Source organism: Gambusia affinis, linkage group LG08 (assembly GCF_019740435.1).
Source record: "Gambusia affinis linkage group LG08, SWU_Gaff_1.0, whole genome shotgun sequence".
Lineage (NCBI taxonomy): Eukaryota > Metazoa > Chordata > Actinopteri > Cyprinodontiformes > Poeciliidae > Gambusia > Gambusia affinis.
The window spans coordinates 12466287-12489688 of record NC_057875.1 but is presented as its reverse complement, the minus strand read 5'-3'; the positions used below and the strand labels follow the sequence as shown (position 1 = coordinate 12489688).

Sequence of the window (23402 nt, the reverse complement as noted above, 5' to 3'; positions counted from 1 at the left end):
TTTTAATAGCAGGAGGTTTTAAGTAAATGAATATTAGACGCTCTAGGAAGTCACAAAATTGTTAGTTATTACAGCAGACTAATGCAACACAAATGTCCTAATCAGCACATAAATGTTTTACTAAAACATCCTTCTTCCTGTTTTATCTGAGTCCCTGGACCTAAATTATATGGACAGACTGTGAGTGAGTTGAACAGCAGGGTGTGTCATGAAGATTTTAACAATAAAGGTGCTTCTTTTTTAATGTGGCATATTTTACCCACTCAACATAAAGATGGGATTTTTTTATTTTTATTTTACATTTTTCAGTGTGAGATAATTGTTCAACTGTCCTTTTCTTGAAAACTTTTAAATATTTTATGCAGCGTGTGGATGACATTGTATTTCCAAAGTCAGGACAGGCATGGTAACAAACACTCTTCCGGTTTCTGCTTCCCTAACACATTATCTTCACCTTCTTTCCTCTCCTTGATGATCAGCGGGGGATTTAACTCCCTCAAAGGGGGCTTAGCCAGGACCAGAGGGAGTTGGTTACACGCGGAACTAGACCAGAAGAAGGACCAAATTTGGACAATATCTCATCGCACATCTTCTCTCCTATACACCTCATTCCAGACCTATATTGCATCCACTGAAGTTGCTTCCTTTTTTGTTTGTGTTTACAGTTTCTGCTGGATTTCCGTTCATTCATTTAGCTTCCCCTCATGGATAGTGTGCGACCTCTGACCTGGCAGCATATTGTATTCCATAAGCTCCTTGTATGCTGGTAAATCACTGACCTGTAAGAGACAGGATTGGGAAAGATGGACATTCAAGTAATGGTTGGATGGTTTATCACTTTTCACCATTTGGGCTTACTGTGGAATTGACCATATGCAGGTTTTGTTTACCTTCATGATGCTCAAACTCTGGCAGAACAACCACTGGTGGTGAATTGTGTCTCTCCTGTTAGTATTTACACAATTGTCTTAGTGTAAAGCTGATGAGCACTAACAGCCAATGAAACCAAGTTGTTCAATTTCATTAAACCTGGCCTCGTTATCAACATCTCAAAAGAGAAACTTAGTGGCAAATAGGGTGAAAACCGAAGCAAGCAGCAGCACATCCAGTAGATTCAGCCATTTACTCTGTTCCCACAGATAGCCATGACTCTTTTATTGCCTTGATTTGCGAAAACTCAACAAATTATCAAAGACTTGTACTACTGTTGTAAAATGTCTGACAAACTGTAAACTTTTACACATTAGTAAGTGTGATAAAAATTTGAGAACCACTTTCTTGTAGTTTTAATTAACTCTCATCTTAAGAATGATTCTTCTACAACGTCTACCGTAGAGTCAAGTGATACCAAAGTTTAGGTTTTATGTGTAGAAAGATTATGTTTTATATTTCTTATCATAAAATACTTCATATTTAATTGAAAGACTAGAAATGTAGGTGGGATTTTCTGGCACTGTTCAAACTGGAAACAAATCTGTAAAATATCAAAATCAAAACTGTTATAAATACAAATAAATATTGAGTAATGAATCAGAATTTTATTATTCATTATTATATTTCTTTTTTCTTTTTTTTTCTCCCCCACCAGGGGTCCTTTTTGTGGGCTCTAGTGTTCCTTTTATCATAGTAGGCTGACAGGAAAGGGGGAATGACATGCGGCAAATGTCGTCGGGTCCGGGAATCGAACCCGCGACGGCCGCGTCGAGAACTGAGGGCCTCCAAACGTGGGGCGCGCTAGCCTCTACGCCACCGGAGCACGCCCCCATTATTATATTTCTGACAGAAATATATGCAGAAATATATGCAGGTGAGAGGATACGGTCATTAACCAAAAAGACAAATGCAATCGCTGAAAACCTGAGATGTGCAGAAACTTAGTTCCTTTAAATCAGAACTGAAGTAATTAATATTTCCTGAAGCTTTCTTTTTTTTTCTATTAACATTTTTATATTTGCTTTTAAAATAGCCAACTTTATTACTGGTTTAGAAAGTAATGAAAGTTCTCTTCGTAAAAAGACCTTTTATAACTCTGCAGACTGTAAATGATTTCCACTTAAATTTCTTTACTTTGTTACTTTAATGTCTTCGAATCATCTGCTAAAGAAGAAAGCTGATTGAAAAGTCTCTTTAAGTTCTAACTATACGCAATTTTACTGCATTGTATGAACAAATAGTGGAAAAAATACACACAGGCCATTTTCAGGCAATTGATTTATCAACCTCTACTTGCTAAAGTAGTTATGAAGTTGCTGCACATGAAATGAAAAGCCTGCAGATGTTGTAATTTAGCCAAGCAAGGATGTTGCGGAAGGCGACAGTAAACAAGAGGCGGCTAGCTTGTAAAATCACAACAAGGAACCCAGGTGACATTTTGATTGGTTGTTTTCTAATGACTGGATTAATATGTAGAGTGTGTTCCTCCAGTTCTTAGCCGAGCTCCGCTCACTCTCTCTCAAACACACACACACACATGCACGCACACACACACACACACAACACACAGAGTGTAGTTTTTTTGTTCTCAAGTATTGTGATGCGGTGCATAATAACACGAGTAGTGTAATGTTTAAGGAGCCTTGTCAAACATCTGGAGTTTAACAGCTCTGTCGCAGGCAATTAAAGAACATCATGTCACGTCTTTGATTTGTATGCAGCCAGCGCCACGCATCTGCTGTCAGAAAACCTTCACAGACTCACTCACGCTTCTCCTGTGAACCGACTTCTAGGTTCACGGACCTGTTGGACTCGTGTGGGAAGGTGGATCTGGCTGTGCTCTCCCCTTCAAAGAAGGAGTACTGGTCCATGCTGGCTTACAACCGGGCTAAACTCTGCAACATCCTCTTCAGCAATGAACTACACCGGCGTCTTTCTCCTCATGGTGTGACCTCTAATGCATTGCATCCTGGGAACATGATGTACACCTCCATTCATAAGAGCTGGTGGCTGATGACCTTTCTGTTTACTCTGGCCAGACCTTTCACCAAGTCTATGGTAAGGAAGCAACTCAGAAAGTATTTGATCCCCATGAATCTGCACAAACACTCGCTGAGTGGACTGCAGTGTATTAGTTTCATTCGATTAGACTCAGTTCTGACTGAGCATGTATTTCTTTTGGCACACTCCATCCATCCATCCATCCATTTTCTATACACCCTTTATCCCTAATGGGGTCGGGAGGGTTGCTGGTGCCTGTCCCCAGCTAACGTTCCGGGCGAGAGGCGGGGTTCACCCTGGACAGGTCGCCAGTCTGTCGCAGTTTGGCACACTCTTTTGGGGAAAAACAGGAACCGGATGGAAATGAGTCACTCCGCTGTGATGTTGTGTTTCATAGATAGAGCTGCAGTTTCTCCTGTTGCTGTTTATTTAAGTTCTGCTCTCTTAGATGACACCAGATCTAATGAACTACAACATCCAGACAAAAGTGAATGTCTTTCACATTTTGTGCATTCTTGTTCCTAAAGTCTAAAAGTGTCTAACAAAGTTGTTTTGATTTTAATATCACCTGCCCACCTGGGTAACCTTCTATGGGTGTTTTTACACATTTGCCATTTGATTTGCTTTGTAAATAGTTGTTGAAAGCCAAGACACATTAAACACATGATGTCATAAAGCACAGTTTTGTTTTGAGATACAGAGAAGTTACTAGTTGCCATGCCAGAGGGACCTGTTCTTTATTTCATCAGATTACAGCTTTAATTTAGAAGCAGCTGTAAAACTAGATCCCCCTCAGAAAATTGACACTTCACTTGGATGGTTGTTGCAGTTATTGGACCCCTGTGCTTCTGGGAGTTTTGTTTTTGGGTCAAGCGCTCCTTGTAGGGTCATTGTCTGCTCAGGGAAAGAGCTGAAACTGTTGCAGGAGGTGAAGTATTGCCTCTAAAATGAAACTACAGCATAAGTGCTTGACTTTTGTTTATCTGGAGTTGCACAAACAGATAACAGTTTTTCCACAGAGCTGCACAGTTGAGACGAAAACCAACCTGGACAAATTAGGATGGGAAGAAAATATTATGACAAACTTCAATGTTCGATGTTAGTCTTGGTTTACACTGAGCCATAGTGTTTGACGCAAATACAACAAATGCCACACAGGCTTTGTTGGGTGTACAGCTTTAATTTTATTTCTTCTGTAAAAGCACATTAATTATTTAAGTACAGTTCTAGACAGTTTTCAACAACTTTTTCTTAAAATGATTACAGTTTACACCACTAGCCTTGCTAACACTAACAGCAGTCTCCCTATAATTTCTAGATTACAAAACCTAGTGTCAAAGTCTTCCAAACAGACTACCGAGATTTCCAAGTCCAACATTTACTGATGTTGAAAGTTTGGTCAAATTAAATTGTTCAACTTATTTTAATCACAGGTAGCCCTCCTGTTGTCTACTGAAACTCCCTGCTGCTCCTCAGCAGATGTCTGGAGTTTTCTCCTCAATAATTATGCATTAAAATGCTGACGTGGCATTTCCTTAGCAGTGGTGTAAGGAATAGCAAACATAACTCGAAACAAAGCTGTCCAAAGTAGGTATTGGAAGCTTAAAGGTTGGATATATTGTCCACTAACATTAAGATGGTTTTTCTTAACTTCAAGGTGAACCAAGGACATGACTGATCAAAGTGTTTGGACCTACTTGAAGAATATTTTGATCCTTCACTGTAACAATTCAAAATAACTTCAATTATCCTAAATGTTTGCACACAGCACATAACAAAAGTCTTGTATTTTCTGATTTAAAACACTTAAATGCTGCAATCGGACTCTCGCTCTGCACACCGCAGGCTTTTCACTCACTTCGGCCTTCTATTGATATATTTGAATAATTTTTCTTTCATTTTGCTCTTTATGAGATTGGTATGTGTATTTTATTTGCAACATTTTTTAAACTATAAGCCTAAACTTCCAGAATAAAAAACGCAGAAATATTACCTCTGGTATCGCAACACTTTGCTGTCTGGGTCACTGTATGGATTGGTGACCTGAGCCCAATATCTAATCCAAGAATGTCATCAGAATCTGGTGAATAAAACTAGCCCTATCGCTTACATTAAATAAATGTGGATAATATTACTGTAACTATAATAGCGGTAACTCTTATCATTTTACCCGTATAATAATATACATACAGTAATTATATATAGCTGTAGTAATCCATATGTTGTATTTTTTAGCATATTAAATTGAGCTATGGCCCTGTGATGGATGGGTGCCCTGCATCTCGCCTAATGATTCCCAGAGATAGGAACTAGTCCTCTCACAACCCCGCAAGAATAAGCAGGCATAGACAACAGATAAATGGATGAAAATGGACTTTTTTGTTGCAAATAACATCAGTTAGATTATGTATCATATTTCAATAATTTTTTTGTGTGTAGATGCTGTGGAACTCTAAATCTTTGGTGTTTTACTCGAGGTTGTCATGGCTTTTTGGAAGGTAGACTGTGAAAAAATGTAAAACCTCAAATTTGGAATATGTTGGATGATCTCCTCCTCCAATAACGCTGAAATGTTTTCTGAGGTTAGTCAAACAGTAATGAGTTCATGTGTTCATATAGAGCTTTGTATGATTTGTGTGCCCTTTTGGGGCAGTTTTCTTTACAATTTTTTCTTTACGAGAATGAGGTGATGTGAAGTGTCAGAGTTAACATTGCCAAACACTTTGTGTTTGATTTATAAGATCCAGATCTGTGATTCATCCAACACTGTACCCTTTAGGCTTCACAGCCTTTTAATATATTCTTTACTTTGACAATTACATCTTTCCATTAGCTGTTCTTCATACTTTATCAGTTTGGTGTTTTCACTGAAGTGAAAATGTGACGTGTTGAAAGGCGGCGCGGTGGAGTTTTAGTGAAGCGTTGTTCTGATCCATCATGTTTGACAGACGCAGGGCCTCGGGCCGTCATTCGTCTCTCCGCCTTTTGACACAGGATGAGAGATGAGAGGAGCTGCTCCTCGGCACCAAATGCCAAGCTGATCATTTCTTTGACTATATTTATTGTAAATCACTCTTTTTCACTCCTCCCCCTTCAGCTCTTTTTTTTAATATTTCCATATAGCTTCAGCCTTAAAATTTGTCGTCTGTGAATTGAAGAGTGCCCAAACTTTGTTAAACAACTGTGCTCCAACATTTTGGATTCTTGCACACAGATGTAATTAGCATAACCTTTTTTTTTCTTTCTCTTTCTCCTTCAGAACGGGGCGGTGGCTTTTCTTATGTCTCGTTAATTAAACCAAGTGTAGATGTTGGTAAATATTACAGGACAAAGGTGGAGCTAGTAATTAAATTCTGGTATGCTGACACAGCTATTAGCTAAAATCCATGTCTGATAAAGGCCACACACAGGCTCACGCATGCAGATACACAGGCGCACCCTTAAGCCGAACATTTGCTCTTATTTAAATCTCGGGCTTGATAAGGCCCCTGAAAGTGTATCCTCTTTAAAATCCCACTCCTCACTGCTTCTGCCCCCACATTAAGGGCTTAATAAAACAGTGATATTATTTCAGTTATTGGTTGCAGGGATATGAAGATGGTATCGCTTTAATTGCTTGCGTACGCTTGCGGGATCCACGGAGATTGTTCAGGGATGCAAACATAAGCAGAAAGTCGACTCCAAAAAAACAATCACAGGGCCCCCATGTGTGTTCTTGCGCAAATAACCAGCCTCTCATTTAAAGCACAGGTTTGATTTATAGGAGCTCAGGTGGAGAGATATACAGTTTAGTTTCTTCACACAGATAGGCACGCATGAAGGGAGACAGCCATGGTGAGATAAATGGGACACCTGGAGTGGTCCTCTGTATTTGATTTGATTGTAATAAAGGTGATGAGAGATGGTGACTCACTGCCATCCTCTCTGATTAATTATTTTTATAAACTCTTCAACAACTCACTTTAATGTTTTTGATTTTGCTCAAATATTACCAAAATATACAACTTGTACTCTGGATTCTTAAGAGAAAGAAAGTTATCTATTAGCAGAGAGCACAGCCCACTCTTTTTATGATCTACAGAGCTGATTTCATTTTGCTGAGTTGAGAAAGGCATCTATAAAGAGCCATGACATTTTAATCAGCCAAACTATCTCTCACTAACATCATGCTCCCCTCCCTGTGCCTTGATCTACTTATCAGAGATTGTGAGACCAGGCCTTTAACATTTCTTTTTTTCTTCTATTCTGTTCTTTTCTTTCCTTTTCCATTTTTTATTTTTTTTTAATTCAGCGTGTTTAGAGTGGGAGTTTTTCATGTGCCGCTTGCTGTGTTTATCAGTATGCAAAGATCTGGCCTGGGGGTGGATATGAGCATCAAAACCTGTGAGAACAAGACATTGAAGGGAAATTTTAAATTTTGATTTAAACCCAGTGGATTTTGATTGATGTTGCTATGGAGCCTTGCACTTTTTGATATTGCGATTTCAAACTTCCACCTATTTTATGGTGCTTTTATGTGACAGACCAACACAAAGTAACATGTAATCGTGAGGTGCCTGTATCTTTTTTTCCCTCCTAGTATCACCCTGTATTTAGCCTCATCTTCCCTTCATCTCTAATCAGCCATTTTGTGTTGCATTCCCACAGCATGATACTGCCACTGCCATGTTTATCACTGAGGATTCAGTGCATGTTTTTGTAATTTGATTTTCTCATCAGGAAGTACAAATAGAAACACAGAAACAACAAATGGTTGTTTGAGTTTTAAAGTATTAAATTAAAATACTTAAACTTAACTCACATATTTCAAAGAAATGAAAAATGAAGTTATCAAATTGTTTTACATTAAAAAATGTTGTAAATCTTTATCATGTTTACTTCACAACCATCTGGTCATATTAGATCTGTTTGAACAACACTAAAATTTGAGACTGTGACGTGGCAAAATGTAAAATAAATAAATAAATAAATAAATAAATAAATAAATAAAATCAGTGATAGCCTTGACTGTGTTTGATCTTGCAGTGTGAGATCAGGAGCATGTTGTGCACTTTGAACCAAAAGTCTGGACTCGCATTTAAACGGCACATAATGAATTTCTGTGACTGTTGCAATTATTAGTTGGGCTGTAACCTTTGTGAGGTTGTCACCATGCTGTCGTGCTGGATCACTGACCCTGTGACATTTTGTTGACTGACTGATTGCTCCCTCGTGATCAGTGTACCCTCAGGCTTCGAGCAGCTGGCCTCAGCCCACGCTCATCAAATCTATACTTTAACTATAGGCGCAGATAATGCTGAGCAGCACGAAGATGTGCGTGGGCAGTGCCTTCAGTATCTCATCCTGCAGTTATAATGTTTCGAGTGAGAAAGGGGAAGGATTTGTGGGCACACACCTGAGCAGCTCTGCCAGTCCCTAGGGGGCTGGTTTCATCAACGCTCTCTTGCCTTGTCCCTATGCTTCCTAGTGTTTTAGTGTGATTATTTCACCCAGGATCCTGCCTCGGGCTCCCAGCCACCTTTTTACATATGCACGGACTGAACTTTTGACCAGCCACCAGCAGACACGGCTGCCTTTGAGAAAGAGGGTTTCGGGTCGAAGATGTGGGATTTACCAGCGCCTCCTGCACTGAGCCTTTCTGGCTGTGATCAGGAGCTCAGTCCTGCACCTCAGGGGTTAAACCCTCAGACGACTCCTTCGAGTGAGACATCAGCATTAACATACTGTATAACAGACGTACAATGAAGCGCTTCGGTATCGGTTTCCCTCCTGCAGACAGACATAAGGTTAGATGCTCTATCCTCTGTCTGCTGTGCACCTTAGTTCCCTGGTTGTAAGTATGCATGCTCTGCTCAGCCATGTGGAAACAAAGAGGAGCAGAGGTCCCAGTCTCCCACCACCCCTCCGCTTCTTCTCTGCAGGGTTAGATGAGCTGCCAGGCTGTTGTAATAGAGTCCTTTTGGATGATTAGGAGCTACACAGAAGGGGGTCAGCTTCCAGCCTGGCTGGAAACACTGCCTTGGCTTCTCATCAGTGCTGGAGATAGATTGCTTCATAATCGCACACAGAATAATCTTCTCTGATTTCCATGTTTTGAACCTCTTTTCAGGAATGTTCCAATATTAATAAGATATCTCTACCAGACATTTCCTGCTGTGCTGTTTCAGAATGTAAGGAGAAAACCTCCTTATATTAGAGACAGAGGTAGGGCCATGAGGAGTGAAAGACGTGACAGTGCACTGTTGGATTTAAGAATACAATCCCATTTGGCTGTATTGACATGTGTGTTTCTGCCCAATCCTGTTACCAGGATTATTGTGTACGGAGATACCATTTCATTAAGAAAACACACCGACACAGCCACAAATGTGCACAGGCACTCACACTCACTCACACACGCACACACACACACACAGGGTGGGTGAACAAAGATGGCCTGAGGCCTGGTTATTCGGTCCATTGCACAGGGAAACTGTGTAAATGGTTTATTGTGGATGAGTTGATGTGATGGAAAGCGTGTCTGGATCAATAAAGAACCAATCAAACGCTGACAGTCCGCTACTGTATGCAGTCAGTCATTCATCCCTCGTGCCTGCGCGCAGTTATACAACACGAGTGTGAAGGGGCACGAACAATATCCCTGCTGAAAATGGGTGACGTCGAAGCGGAAAACAGTCACTTTTCACCAAACTTTTTTGCTTCCAAAGTTCTTGTTTTCTGGTTACTGCAAAAATTATGTTGTACCCCTTCCTGTTTGTGACATACTGCACAGGTCCTTCTCGGGAATTTAGAAAATAATTGAAAATATATTTCTTTGTTTCAATTCAAAAAGTGCAACTCGAATTTATTAGAAACGTGGTGATGTAGTTCAGTAAATGTTTATGATTATGGCTTTCAACTTAAAAAAATGTTAAACTTTCAGAGAATTTGAATTACATAACACCAACATTAACAACAACAAGATTTAATGTAGAAATGTCATCCAATCAGTCCATGTTCTTTGCAGTATATAGGCACTCAATACTTGTTCAGGGCTCCTTTGTGGCATGGAGTGGTCAGGCTGTGGCTCTACTGAGGTTTAATGGGATTCCAGGTTTTTTAACAGCAACCTTCAGGTCTTCTGCATTGCTGGGTTTGGTGTCTCTCATCCTTTCCCTGACTGTAATGCGTACATTCTGGACACATTCCTTCAGATTCTGGGATTTTGATTTTCAAGCAAAATAGTACATTTGCATTCCTCTGAAAAAAGGACTTTGAGGATCCCTGAGGATCACCTTTTTCTCTGTAGCCTTGGCAGGATGTCACTCATATTGTCTGTAAAATGGTCTGGACACATCAGGGTGTGGCGGCCTCTTGCAGCTCTGACTCGAGCTGCAACTCATGTCTTGTGAATTTTCCTCAAAACTTGGAAGAGTGTCTGTTTTCCAATTTTCTTGTGTGTTTTTTACAATCACACTTTTTCTTTTAATTCAATTTTCCATTAGTATGCTTGGATATAGCACTGCATGAACAGCCAGCTTAAATATGCATATAAACAGAAACATGATTAAACATAAATCAGCACAATTCATGAAGTCAATCAAAGAAAAAAAATATAATTTAAAATAGAAGTAATATGAAATGAGCACAGGAACACACAATCACTTCAGCTAAGCTGTACAGCTTCAGGTCCTGTTGTCTGTTTCATGTGCAAGGAACGCTCAACATCTTCCCCAAGGTCTGTATTTACTGAATTAAGATTTTTTTTGTTTTGCTTTCTTAATGATTTCATGGATAACTGTGAAGTCAGCAGTCCTATCCATGAAAAGAGGGTCATATTATAGCATTTTTTTAATAATTCCTTCTCTTTGTTGTGTGTGTTATACTACTTCTTTTAATCTGAAATACTGGAGTTTGGATTTTTATTAGCTGTGAGCTGTAATCACTAAAATGAACAAAAATTGCAATCTTTCTATCAAGAAAGATCATAATCCAAGGATTGTAAAGGGAGAAAAAAAAGTAATGCCTTATGCTCCACCTTTTCTGAATGCCTCGGGGAGACCATTACGTCTCCCCAACAGGTGATGCCCGAGTCTGGACTGAGTCTGAGTCGGGCTTCGCCTAAATTACCCTAGAGCCACAGGTCAGAACCAACTAGACGCTCGTTGCCAGAGTGCTATCTCTCTAATGGAAAGGATCGGAACAGACCAAAGAACCAGAAACTGACCTGACCAGAGAGACATCCCTTCCCACTTACCCTGTACTCTTTCTTTAGAGCGTCTGTACCCTCTGAGGGGAGAAATATGAAACCTATCACCTCAGTGTCACTCCGCTAGCAGCTCTGCTTTCTTACCACTGACCCTCACAATTTGACGCACAGACACACACACGCCCACGCACACACACGCATACACACACAACACCCCCTCCGCTCTTTGTTGTGACACAGAGCTGATGGACTATTTTTCAAATTGATTTCAAAAATGTACATAAGCAGCCGATCCCCTAGCCCAGATTACCTATTGATTTTTAATATGAAAAGCTCATTATATAAGCAGGAACTGCAACACAAAAAGCTAGCCAACCTTTGCATAAATCCTTTAATTGAATTTCCAGAGCCCGTGGTTCTACATTTTTTAATTAAATCCATTTCTTTTTTTAAGGGTTGCCGTGTAATTTGCATGCTGTGAAGTGGGTGCTGTCCCAGATAAAGTGCCATTGATCCTTATTAAGGCTCACCTCTGGGCTCGCTGAAAACCAACCGCAGAAATTAAATGTGCTCATGGTGCATACACTTATTGCCCGCATGATAGGATTAGAGGCAGAGAGACAGAGGGCGGGGGGGATGTGGGGTGATAGAGATGGAGAGAGAAGGAGTGATTGGGAAAGAGTTGGGGGAGTGCAGGAGGAGGAGGGGGGCTTATTATTAATAGTTGTTCATATTAATGTAATATTTCACCTGTCCTCCTGTGGGATGAGATTGTTAATAAATACAGCTTGGCTTAGGTATTATTTGGATTTCTCCGGGTGGTCTGTCAGTGGTTGCTGTGATTTTTAGATTTGTAGGTAGCATTTAAATGATATATCTCCTTCTGTGTCTGCGTTTTTTTTTTTTTTTTTTTTTTTTAAGTTAAATCAGTTTTCTAGAAAAACATGCCTGCCCTTGTCTATAGATGTTTTAGAATGAGAACAAGTGCACTTGATGGTATGAACATGATCATATCTCTGTGATGCTGAGAAGGTCACGATCTGCAGTCTGTCTAAGAAGAGTCTGTTTAACTACCTACTTAGAGATTAGATGATGCTCAATTTTCTTGTCCGTACCCTCTTTAGCATCCGCCAACGTAGGATGTGTGTGCTTGAAGGCGACAGTGATTTTTATCCCATGTTTGTTCTACCCAGATAGCCGACTATAGAAGTGGGCTGCTCCTCTGCTGTCGTCCTGCGCGGCTGTGTGGAGACGGCGGAGCGAATCAATAAGGATTAACCTGTGACCTCAGCCACATACTTATAGCCCAGTCGCTGTTGCACACACATCTCTCATCAGTTTCACTTAAACAGTGAGCTTCACTCAATAAGGCGCAACACGCTAATTCATTTCAAAGATGGAGAGGCCCCTATCACAGACCTCTCTTTTACCAGAAGCTTAAACACACATACACACACAAGCACACAGGAAAATTACCATGAAGAATATAACTGTCACACTTGTGTACCTACAAAGTGCTCATCTTGTCTGACTCCAGCGGTTCTATTTTTTCTATTTGATTAATTTATTGAAGAGATAATTAAATATGTAGGTGTTATGATAATATGGTGGTATTTACTGCACGACCAAGTGGATGTCTATATTTAATTCACCATACCAGGACTCTTTACCTCAACTCTATTTGATTTATCTTTGAACAATTGATTAATCATTTATCATTAAATGTTCTAATTTAATTCCTCTTGATCAGCTAATTAAAAGGGCAACAGACACGGGTTTTCCATTAACTAGTCATTATGAAGTTAATGTTGTTTGCAGTCTAATGGCTATAGAAAAATGACACCATCTACTTCCTGATTGGTTACTGATAGACCTCAAAACTCCCTCTTCATTTTTGTTTTTTATTCTTTTCTGCAAGGTCTCAGAGGGAATCAGAGGGATGAATTTGCAACAGAATGCGATTGTATCTCCAATTAGGCAACGAAACACAGAACACATTTTTCTTGGCTTTCAAGTCAGGTTTATTCTTGCTGAAATAGCTAATTTCACCAAGAATCCTGTTCAAAGTGCGTTTTCGTGAAAACAAATATACAAAGATAACTTGAGGCAGTACAAAATCTGCCTTGAAATGATAATTTTAGATAATAATTAAAAGACACTTTCCCTATGTAAACAACTCATTTCTATTAAATGATTACTCAAGAAATCACTAAGATGCCTTGATCTAATAAATCCATTCATCCATCCATCCATTCATTCAAATCTGTCAGTCTGTAAATGGTTGCAGGCATTTGGAGTTCAGATTGCCACAATTAGAGACTTTGTTCACATAAATGAGGAACAGTGGTGAACCTTCCCAGGAGCGACAGGCTTAACAAAATTAATCTAAGAGTGCATCACCAACTACGACTAGTCCAGGAGGTCACAAAAGAACCCAAACTGCTCTTTGTTTTTCCTCAGGTTGTCTTTCTTTGTTATTAAAATTTGTTTGATCTGAAGCTGATGAAATTTTATGTACTTTATTCCACAAATATTTCTACAAGTTAGCCTTAGTATGCTGCTCCAACATGACAGTGTTACACAAAACTCACAAAGCTTTATGCTTTGTTTCTAAAGAGATCTTAACTGAGATACATATTTTCCATCCTAAGTAACGTCAAGCTTTGCTCCTGTCAATCAGAGCAGTCAGTGGAATTACTATTCTAATGTTGGGATATTTACCGTTTGTTTAGATATGACTTGCTGATTACAACATATTTCAATGCACTTACACTTAAAAGTGTCTAGATTATTATACTGTTTGGGCTTTCATAAACACAAAAGCAAGCTTTGATAACAGTGATTTTTATAAACTGGTTGAACAAAACAATTTTGCATGGCTCAATGAAGATAAAATTGAGGCATTGGGAGTTGAATTTAGATGACCTTGATGTTAATTTAAAAGCACTTTAAATTGAGGCACTTTCTGTAGACAATATGAGGATATCTTGGGTTTGGATGCATGACTTTCCTTTATGGTCAATATTTATATATTTTTCCTTTTCCCTCTTGAGTCATTGACTTTGGCATATCTTTCTACTTTTGTACATAAGAATGTAAAAATGTGTGTGTATGTCTTTGTGTGTTTGTGTTGAGCTGTGCAGTGTCAGCAGAATATGCTTCAAGTATTGACCCATGACTGTCCTCTGCTCTGACTGGCTCTTGTCCCTAACTTGTCATCTCTCTTCTGCTTCTTTACGCCATGAATATCTTCTTAGTTCGATCCTTGTTAATTGATCTCCTCTCCCTTTACCCCCCACATTTTAGGTACTTGAAAAATTTTATGCTGTTTTGCTCTCTTTAGTATCCACTAACATAGCATGTTGGATGTGCAGACATATGTTGTACGTCTGCATTTTTGTGAACCTATTTAGCTTCACACACTTTGCATTTAAACACTTAGGTCTGAAAGGGGTTATAGAAGTGAATCACCTCGGTTATGCATATTGTTGTACCTAGGAGCCTCAGCTGTGCTTTTAACCTACAAACAGGTTCACATAAAACTAATCACCAGCAATAATGGAGGTCAAATAACTCACTGCAGCAAGTCCTTTCCCTCGTGGGATAGGCCTAAATTTGAAGAAGGTTTCCCCTCTCCTTCCTCCATTTGTCCGAATGCAGTGATGTATTTCTTTTCATTGTTATTTGTATTCTGCCTTGCCCTTCAAATTCTGACATAACTCATACTTTGCTCCAAATTTGTCTGTTTTGCTGCATCTCTTTGATATGAACAGAACCAACTGTATCTGCTCACTGAGGTGTGGTTGGGTACTGGCCAGAAACTAAAGGGGTTGATTTCCCTCATTTCATTTCATAATCTAATCAATCAGACTAATACAGCTTGGTTCCTTTTCTGTTTTCCACTAAGCAACCATGCATACATATTTACACCCACACACAAACTCACAGCACACATCCTAAATGCCTATAAAGCGGGTTCTTCCAGAAGTGGGGACCCCCCCTTCCGTCCTCCCCAAGGGGGTTAGACCACTCCATGGGTTATTGATTGCATCGCTGTTGCATGTTGTGCTCAATCATGCGCTCCATACGTCTAACGTTGTCCTCTCCCACCTGGCCCATTAGATTAAGCTAATGCATTCAGCCATTGATTGTTCATTACACTCAGACCTGATCAGCCAATCGTCTACCTGGTTTGACTCCACTTGACCGGTGAACCCTGGCTCCTGTGTCATATCGCCAGCTCTAATGCGATAAACACACACATGCAGCTCACAGCTCTGTCTGCTGTGTGTCATTGGTTCTGCGGGCAGCAGTTCAGCCGGGTTCTATACCTGTACCATATTCGATACTAATATTGTTTTCAAACATTTCCTAATCTCATGCAACCAAAAGCTATAGATCGGATCATGGAATATGGCACTGTTGCTCCTGCTGTGTAATTCTTCCTTAAAGATGTCGCAGTGAAAGACAGACATAAAAAATGTTCTCCTACATCTAACTTAATTTTCTTCAGCTTTATTTTCAACCTGCTTTAGTTTTAAACTTTACTTAATTTTCTTCATCAGTCCTAGTTTTTTTTCTATCTTCAATTATTACTTATTGTCATCAGTGTTTCCATATTGCTTTTACTTTTGACACTCTAAAGGTTTATTGTTACCATAAAACAATAATTTTACAGAAATGTTTGCGGTTGATTTATTTTGCAAAAATGTTTAGTGGAAAAAGAGTTTGACTTGGAGAAAAAAGCAATAAAAAATTCATCTGTACTTTGTTTTATTGCTTTCAACTTTAAGAAATTCAACCTTTCCTCAAACTCTTACAAAACAGCTGATTTTAAACGAACACAACTTGAGTGAGCTTAGCTGCTAATTTATCATTGTTAAAGATGATACACATAATCTTAATTAATTAGCCTACACAGTTGGAAAAAAAAGAACAATCTCTGAACATTTAAGTTAAGGGTTCTGCTGTGTGAAAGCACCTGTTGTGTTCAACTATACACTAGTGAGCTATAATCAAAAATAGTAGATCAATTCTGTATTTTGTTGAGCAGCTTCACCTTTTAAAATCAAAAAAATTGAATCAAAATCTCTTCTGACCTTTCCAAATTTATCATTGGAGTATTCTCTTAAAGACATAATTTTCAAATACTCTCAATCTTGTTCAGGGCTAATACATCTTCTTTTTTCCTCCTCTTGTTTTTTTACATAAAGCACTGGATGTAATAATATCATGGTAAGCTGCAAGCTATGGGTAGAAAATAAAGCCCAAATAAAAGCCTTGAAAGATCTTTAGATAACTTGGAGAACCGTTTAAATCACCTTAAGACACAAGAAACCGCTTGTTGAAGACGTTCACTGTTCGGGTCCAGTGGAAGAATACGTTGACTGGAGAGTTACTGCTTTCTCGATAATGCAAACCTTCAACTTTTAAAAACGTCCTCTGTCGATGCACCCACACCTGCACCTCTTATTCTCAGTTTGGTTTTTAATCTGGTTCAGTCCTGGTGTGAAAGTGCTCTAAAGCATACTCCTTAGAGCAAATCAGTATGACAAGACAAAGTTTAGACCTAAAGTCAACTAAGAATTTATAGAGAAATAATAATAACCATTATTTAACCATATACAAACCTTGTTGTGATCTATGATCTCTTTTTTTTCCAAGAGGGACCTGTCAAGATTCAGCATTTACAAGTATAGTCACAATTAGCACATTCATGTGGTATACATTCATTCTGTCATACAAAACGTAAAATCATAAAAGCAACTGTTAAAAACAACTATAAAAAACAATTGCATTTAACATAACTGTATTCTTCATGATCTTTTCTCAGAGCTTTTGATTCACCAAGTGTCGCTTGTCAATTTATACTTTTGCTGAAACTCTATACTGATTATGGACCCTCCTCATGAAAGCGGTCAGGAAAGAGGGGGGTAGACCAAACAAAGTTATAAACAAAAAGGAGCATGCATGTTTGTTTCTGAACAGAGTCACTGCTGCATACAAATGACAATGGTGAAAACTATATTCACAACCAGTAATAAAATGAAGAGCACAGCAATATACTGAATCCATGTTTTGAGATGTAGTTCAGGTGAATTCATAAATGACAAGCCAAAGGAATCCAAAAGTGGAAGAAAGATTGTGGAGATTAAATCATCTCAAATCTGTTACGTAAAACAGGCGTGTTTCTGTGAGAGAAACCCAGCTTAGCTTTCAGTTTAGAAAACAAGATTATTAATGTGCTCCTTAAGAGAACGTTTGTCATCTTTGATGACACAAGGGACTTATAATTGATCATTTTAGTCTCTCCCCCATTAGCAGTTATAATATTTGCAATTAAGACACATTTAAGCTGAGTTGGATTTGGCTGAACCTGATTAATAGTAGATTGCATAGATTTAAAAGTTTACACGAGAGAAGCAGGGGTCCATTCTTCCTTTCACTCTAAATTTGTGATATAGTGCATTGTAAAAATAGCGTGACTGATTTTACATTGTCTACGAGAAAATTTTTATCCCAATCATATTCCAAAAAATTCCGAACAAAGTTTTGGGATTCTCTGATTCTCCAACCATAATTTTATCTTCTAGACTGAGCTATTTTGAAAGAGATGATGGACATTTCACTCTGTGTAGATGTTCAAAGCTTGCACACTTTTCCAAAAGATGGCTACGCAAAGTATTGAGTCAGGTGGACCGAATTACACACCAGATTTTTATCTAAAAACAATTTCAAAACTATGTATCATTTTTTTTCAACTTCAAAATTATGCACAACTTTATGCTTGTCAATCACAGGAAAAAATAGATAGATAAATGTTATTGGATGTAACATCACAAAATATGGAAAAATTTAAATGGTAATGGATAGTTCTGCAAAGCCCTGCATGTCTCACTGTAAACTAAAACAGAAAACTTCCCCTTGTTGTTTCTCTCTTGACCATTCAGGGTGAAAAATCTCACCTTGGCCGTTGTGTTTAAGATATAATAAGTCTGCCTCCCATTCCACTCCCACCCTTCTTATTTTCTCTTTTCTTTAATTCCTGTCGCTCCGCAGTATTGAGTCAGTCTGTGAGGAATGGCTGTTTTAGGGAGAGTCCTATTGACGTGCGTGTGTGTGCAACTGGAAGCACTGGGCTGAGTGATCGGGGATAGATGTCCTTATTGGATATGAGCTGGCTACTCCGTGGCTCTGCATTAAATTTGTATTGAAGAGGAAATTAATGAATGGATAATTTTATTGATGTTTTTGGTATTGAACATATAAACAAAATGTTCTTTTGAAGCATTGTGTGAGCGTTGCTCCCCAGCAGGAAGGAGTGGTCCCACTTGTGCTTAAGAAAGAATAAGTCCATGTTAAGTCCATAGTGTATTGGAAAAGAGAGCGAAAGGATCGATGGGAACTTGGTGCTCAAGACAGACCTTAATTGTATTATTTTCTTTCATATTCCTGTCCTCCCACATCCATCTCAACATGGCAGTGACAGATTTGATATGCACTGCTGACATTGTCATGGAGACGGATTTGAATTAGAGTGCTAGAAAGAAGTTTGTTCAGTTTTTTTGCTCCAGATCATTGATGATGAGATATAGGGTCCTGCTCTTTGTCACATAACAACCACAAACTCCTGTGTTTTGTTGGAATTCAGCGTCATACACCGACATAAAGCAGTGCACAACTGAAAGGTAAGGTGCATATGTAGACAGTCTTAAGCGGTAGACAGTATGTAGTTACCAAGTAGTAAATACAGACTCTTTAAATAAAGTGCACTGTGTGTAATTTAATTTGAGCATAAATCCAGAGGCATTCACACTGCAGATATACACACATGTTTGCATACTAATCAACAAACATACTTACATATATGCATATATACTTACATTTAAGCAGACAAATATTCACATACATCCAGTCTTTCATAAACCATAACTACATGCAGTTATACATTAAGGAAAAAATATAGGACAATTCTGGTGGAAAATCTGTTGGAGAAAACTAAAAGGTTTAGGCTGGAGTGGACATTTACCTTTCTACTGGACGATAACCCCAAACACAGCCAGAACTACAATGGATTGGTTACATCAAAGCACAATCATGGTAAATGGTAAAAGGCTCTTATTTTTATAACTCTTTATCAGATCTGAGGACTTTGACGTGCTTTACATTATATTCAGTCATTCACCCATTCATGCAAACACCCACATGATGATTGGTGTGAGCTACATTATAACTGGACAATAACTGGGACGGACAGACCAGGAGTTCGCACTGGTTACAAGATAAACTCCAGCCTCCTGAGCCAATCCCGCCCTGATAATCAGGTGTCACAATGAGCCGGTCAAAGGTCATTGAACTTTGTGGTTATGGCATGAAAGTTCTGCAAGTATTTCACATTCTTCTGTTTTCCAGAACTTTCTTTAAAATATTAAGATCAGTGCTTGGAAGTCTTCACTTATCAAACAAGTTTCATAAAGTGGAAACGGACGTTTTCTTCTGACAGTAGAATGGAAACAGATCAAAGAGATGATGGAAACTTCTTTAATTAAAATAAAATGTTGAAGTGGGGTTAGCAGGATCTTCTTTGATGCGTGTTCTGGATGCACCGAATAGGTTCTGTACTTAATATGCTCTCTTTAAGTCTAAGAGGTTCCAGCAGAAGGTGGGGCTTTAGAAGGCGCTGCAGACTGAGGCGGGGAGAGGAAGAGAGCAGAGGGGGCCAAGCTTGATGAAGTTTCTGATTATTGAACCTCCTCTGGCACAGGGAAGAATTACTGGATGCCATTTGGGTCAGTGCTCTTTATTGAACTACATTTTTGAAATACATCTCTCCCCCTCTTTCTTTCTCTCTCTCAGTCTCTCCCTTTTTGTAACTCTCTCGTCCTCCCTCCTGCTCCCCTAATTGGAGACGCCATAAAGGTGTGTGGGGTCAGTGGCTGTTCAAGGTGACGCTGCTTACCTTTCTCTGCTTTTTACCCAGCGGGGCACATGCCACAGTAGTTCCTAATCATCCTTTTCTGCCTTCCTCACAGAAACCAGAGACCTAAAACTGTTATAACTTAACACCCACCTAATCTGTGAAAACTTTCAGTGTGATATACGGTTCTGTTGGTTTTAGCTCTATGCTCGGCTCCCTCTTTCTTTCTGCTCGGCTCCGTGTCCTTGTGCCAGCCTGTTAAAGCCAGAGGGCACGCTGTGGGTGAATCAGAGACGCTCCTTTGCCAACATGCCCAGCGGGAGAGACCCTGCCGAGGGTGCCAAGGCCTCGAGAGAGGGAAAGGGAAAAAAAAGGTGGGGGGATGGGGAGAGACGCTGGGTCATGCAGGGTTGAGCGTTGATGAATAAAAGAGAATGAAGAAACTCAAAGCAGTTTAAAATATGACAGCGAGATTTGATGTGAGGATTTTAAACAGAACGATGAGTGACCTTTCTGTTTACCCTCCCCACTGTTTGTGTGTTTTGTCTCAGCAATCAGGTGCTGGTGCAAAGCCAAAGGTTTACAAAGAACTGGAACCTCTTGTGTGAGGCGTTCAATGACTCAGTACCGCTTTTGCCCATTAGGGGTCATTGTAGTTCAACTGTCTGAGCAGAGAAACCACAGCAGGGGAAATGTTGAAGCTTTGGGACTAACAGCTGCCACTCAGGTGAAATCACTAATCTGCTTTCTCTCAGAATCAAATACAAAGTGCATTAATTCAAACATATTTTTGCTGTTTCTGTGTAATTTTTTTGCAGGGAGTTTCATGAAATAATTAAAAACTCTCCAGTCTTTTTGAACCCTCTGCCCCCTCAAAATAAATAAAAATAAAAAAATAAATAAATAAACAAATAAAAAGTTAGGAGACTCAAACAGGAGATCACATTTTGCCTCATCTTCTGGTTAAAACTAATAATTCTTGAATTGCAATTTGATGTCCAAGATGAGAAGACCATTGGAAGGCTTTGCAGCATTCTTTGAGACACTACTGATGAGAAAAAAAAACTTAGGTCCTTTTTTTTAAAGCTTTTCCTGTCTCCTTATATGTTGAAGTTTTAAAAACGATTACTAAGGGCTTCTTAGATTATTTTTTGTTTAATTTGTAGTAAGAAATCGTTTTAACATTCTTTGATTTCTATTCGGTTCTCGTCTAAAACTTTTGCTTTCTGCCGTTAATTTGTGTGCACAAATTAAGCATTCCAGCGCTGCTGCCCCTGACCTCCAGTAGATGAATATTAGATGAAACAGCAGCCAATACGTGAATGGCTGTGTTCAGGACAGCAACGATTTTAATGGCAGCAAGCAGCCATTAACAGTATATCTGAAAATAGACAGAGTATTTTCCATAGATCATTAATGACGGGAAATCTATCCCTCTTTTCCTTCTCTGCATCCTTCAGAATATATCTCTTATTCCTTTGTCTTTATGTTTTTCCTACTTTATTTTATTTCTACTGAGTCTTTTTTTATCTTTGCAGACCATGTTTCAGTATCGTCTTACTGCCGGATGCTTCGTAAACGGAGGCCCTTCTTTCTAGGCTTCATATTAAAAAGCACCTGATATTTGAATAGAGCTCTCTAATGTCTGTTTAGTATATAATCCACGTCCCCTCCTCCCATATTCCTTGTTATTCTAGTTTAGTGCTGTAATCAAGCAGGGCTTGCCAATAAAGTTTATTGTACGGAGCTAAGTGTCAATATCACACACACACCCAGGGCAGAGAGGTCCCTTTAATTAGAAAAGGAGAGACAAGGGGGCTATGTGTGTGTGTGCGTGTGTGTGTTTGTGTTGGGAGGTGTCTGTGAATACATATATGTATTTATGTATGTGATTTTGTTCGAATGTAGGTCTTTTTAAGACCGGGAATCCTGCTCTTCATTATAAGAATGATAAAATGTGTGTAAATTTAAAAAACAACTGTGACACCTAAATCTAAAATTTCCTGCATTTTATGAACAAATCAATTCCAACTTTACATTACATACATCTATGTAGACTCTGAACAAACAATAATCCGTGCTATATGAAGTATTGATTAGAGTCGTTTCCCCTCTCTGGGTGACTTTATTAAAGAACCAATTGTAAAGGTCTTTATGATGATGGTATAATGTGCCGTATGAAAACTTGCACAAATGCCTCCAGTTGAAAGAGAGACACAAGCCAAACAAATATAACCTCCTTTTTTCAGTTCAAATGATAATTTCAGATTTTAATTTAATTAGGAATAAATGTACCCCCTCCCCACTGACTCTGTTCTCTCTCTCCGCTCTGTTCCTCCTCAATTAGGCCTCACGCAAAAAATTCACTTAAAATGTAAAATTGCATTATTGATATAAATTTTTTGATAGGAAGACGATTTTCGAGAAACTCTCTTCAGGACAGAGTCCCTCTGCTGTGAGAGTTGATTGCACAGCTTCAGCCAAACAGTGAAACAAAACCAGCATGTCTCCATTACAATGCAAAGAGACTAAAGCCAGATTAAGCGGGCTGTTTGGTCTCCAACCACAGATAGCTGTGTTAGCCTGACAGGGAGAGGAGAGGATGAGTCCGGAGCAAAGAAACGTGGAGGAGAGAAGGAAGGGGGTAAAATGTGCGGAATGGTGAGGGAGAGCAGATGGAGGAGTAATTTGCGTGGGATGCACTAGATGAAGGGGTGGGGGGAACATGGCTGTGTGTCAGTGCTGAGCGATGCCTCTCGTTCTGAAAGAAATCAATTTAGGGGCGGTACGTGAACGCCGTGCATACAATAATTGAATATTACTGCTTACTATCTCCTTCACATGCAGACGCTCTGCACTGAACTGTAGGGAGAAGTGAATCAGGCGGCGGAGCGAGCGAGCGAGAGATAGTGGTTTGGGCCAAATTACAGGAGAGGTTCAAGTGCTGTACAGATAATAACTGATACTTGAAATAATCTCTTCAATTGGAAACGCGCATGAGTGAGAGCAGGACTGTCTTTAGTGATTGTGTGCGTCTGTCTTCAGGTTTATCTGACTCGTAGGCGGGTCGCCCTCCATCTTCCACTGCTTGTCTGTCTGTGACTCCAACCTGTCAGATCCATCAGTTCTGTCTGGGTCACATGGCCTAATCAATAATCACAACTGTTAATCAATGAGCTTTTAAATAAGCATCGACCCTCCTTATAAGGTTAGCCTCTTTTTATCGGTTTACATTAGGCTTGCTAACACAGGCGGAATAACATCAGAGTAGATACAGTGTAATGCAAAAGTATTCATATCCTTTAAACTTTTCCACATTGTTATGGTAGAAGCATCAACTTTATTGGGATTTTTGGTACTAAA

General features: G+C 39.2%; 1 protein-coding gene across 1 annotated transcript in view; it reads left to right on the top strand.

The window, feature by feature from the left end:
• The window catches only part of wwox (WW domain containing oxidoreductase), a 150813-nt gene that overhangs the window by 48916 nt on the left and 78495 nt on the right, over positions 1-23402 (top strand). The window contains exon 8 of the mRNA XM_044124166.1: positions 2727-2991. Within this exon, the coding sequence (XP_043980101.1) occupies positions 2727-2991 (265 nt within the window). The remainder of the gene's footprint in view (positions 1-2726; positions 2992-23402) is intronic.